This window comes from Aphanomyces invadans (assembly GCF_000520115.1).
Source record: "Aphanomyces invadans strain NJM9701 unplaced genomic scaffold supercont1.5, whole genome shotgun sequence".
Taxonomy (NCBI): domain Eukaryota; phylum Oomycota; class Saprolegniomycetes; order Saprolegniales; family Verrucalvaceae; genus Aphanomyces; species Aphanomyces invadans.
In genome coordinates, this window is record NW_008580150.1 from 190,352 (window position 1) to 190,987 (window position 636).

The window sequence follows — 636 nt, forward strand, 5'->3', positions numbered from 1 at the left end:
TGATCGACCCTCTCCGATGTTTGCCAGACGTGGCCGCCAAGGCGGCGAAAAGTAGCAAGAAGACGGCCCTGGCGCGTGTAGAGCTGGCGGCCGTTGGAATGACCATGCGGCGTGTTTCGAGGATGTGAAGACAGCGTTGAAGCATGTGGTGCCCCTGCCGCATCCTTGCGTTGACATGGAGGTGTGCGTCTTTATGGACGCCAGCGATCAGGTCTGGGGTGCGGTGGCCACGCAAATACCGCCGGACGACCTGAGTCTGCCTTTGGAAGAGCAACATCACCAGCCGCTGGCGTTCCTCAGCGGCAACTTTAGCAGTGCCAGCGCGCGCTGGCCGATTGTCGAAAAGGAGGCGTCGCTGTCGTCGAGGCCTGCAAGCGGCTCGACTATCTGGTGATTCGGCCTGGTGGATTCGGTCTGTTCACGGACCACCGCAACCTCGTCTACATGTTCAACCCTCACGGGTCGAACGGCAACCTCGCCAAGTACCAGGCTGACGTGCTTCAGCGGTGGGCGTTGGTTATGTCGACATTCCCATATTCGATCGAATGTCTGCCGGGCGACGGAAACGTGTGGGGCGACCTGCTTAGTCGCTGGGGTTCCGAGCCGCCTGCGCCGCCCGTGGCGCATGTGCGCAAG

At 61.5% G+C, this 636-nt stretch overlaps 1 protein-coding gene across 1 annotated transcript; it reads left to right on the forward strand.

The window, feature by feature from the left end:
• Window positions 1-175: 175 nt before the first annotated feature.
• On the forward strand, window positions 176-394 carry H310_03210 (hypothetical protein; the record flags this gene model as incomplete). Its single annotated transcript, XM_008867000.1, has 1 exon — window positions 176-394. The coding sequence occupies one exon, from the start codon at window positions 176-178 to the stop codon at window positions 392-394; it is 219 nt and encodes a 72-aa protein (XP_008865222.1).
• Between the last annotated feature and the right edge of the window lie 242 nt (window positions 395-636).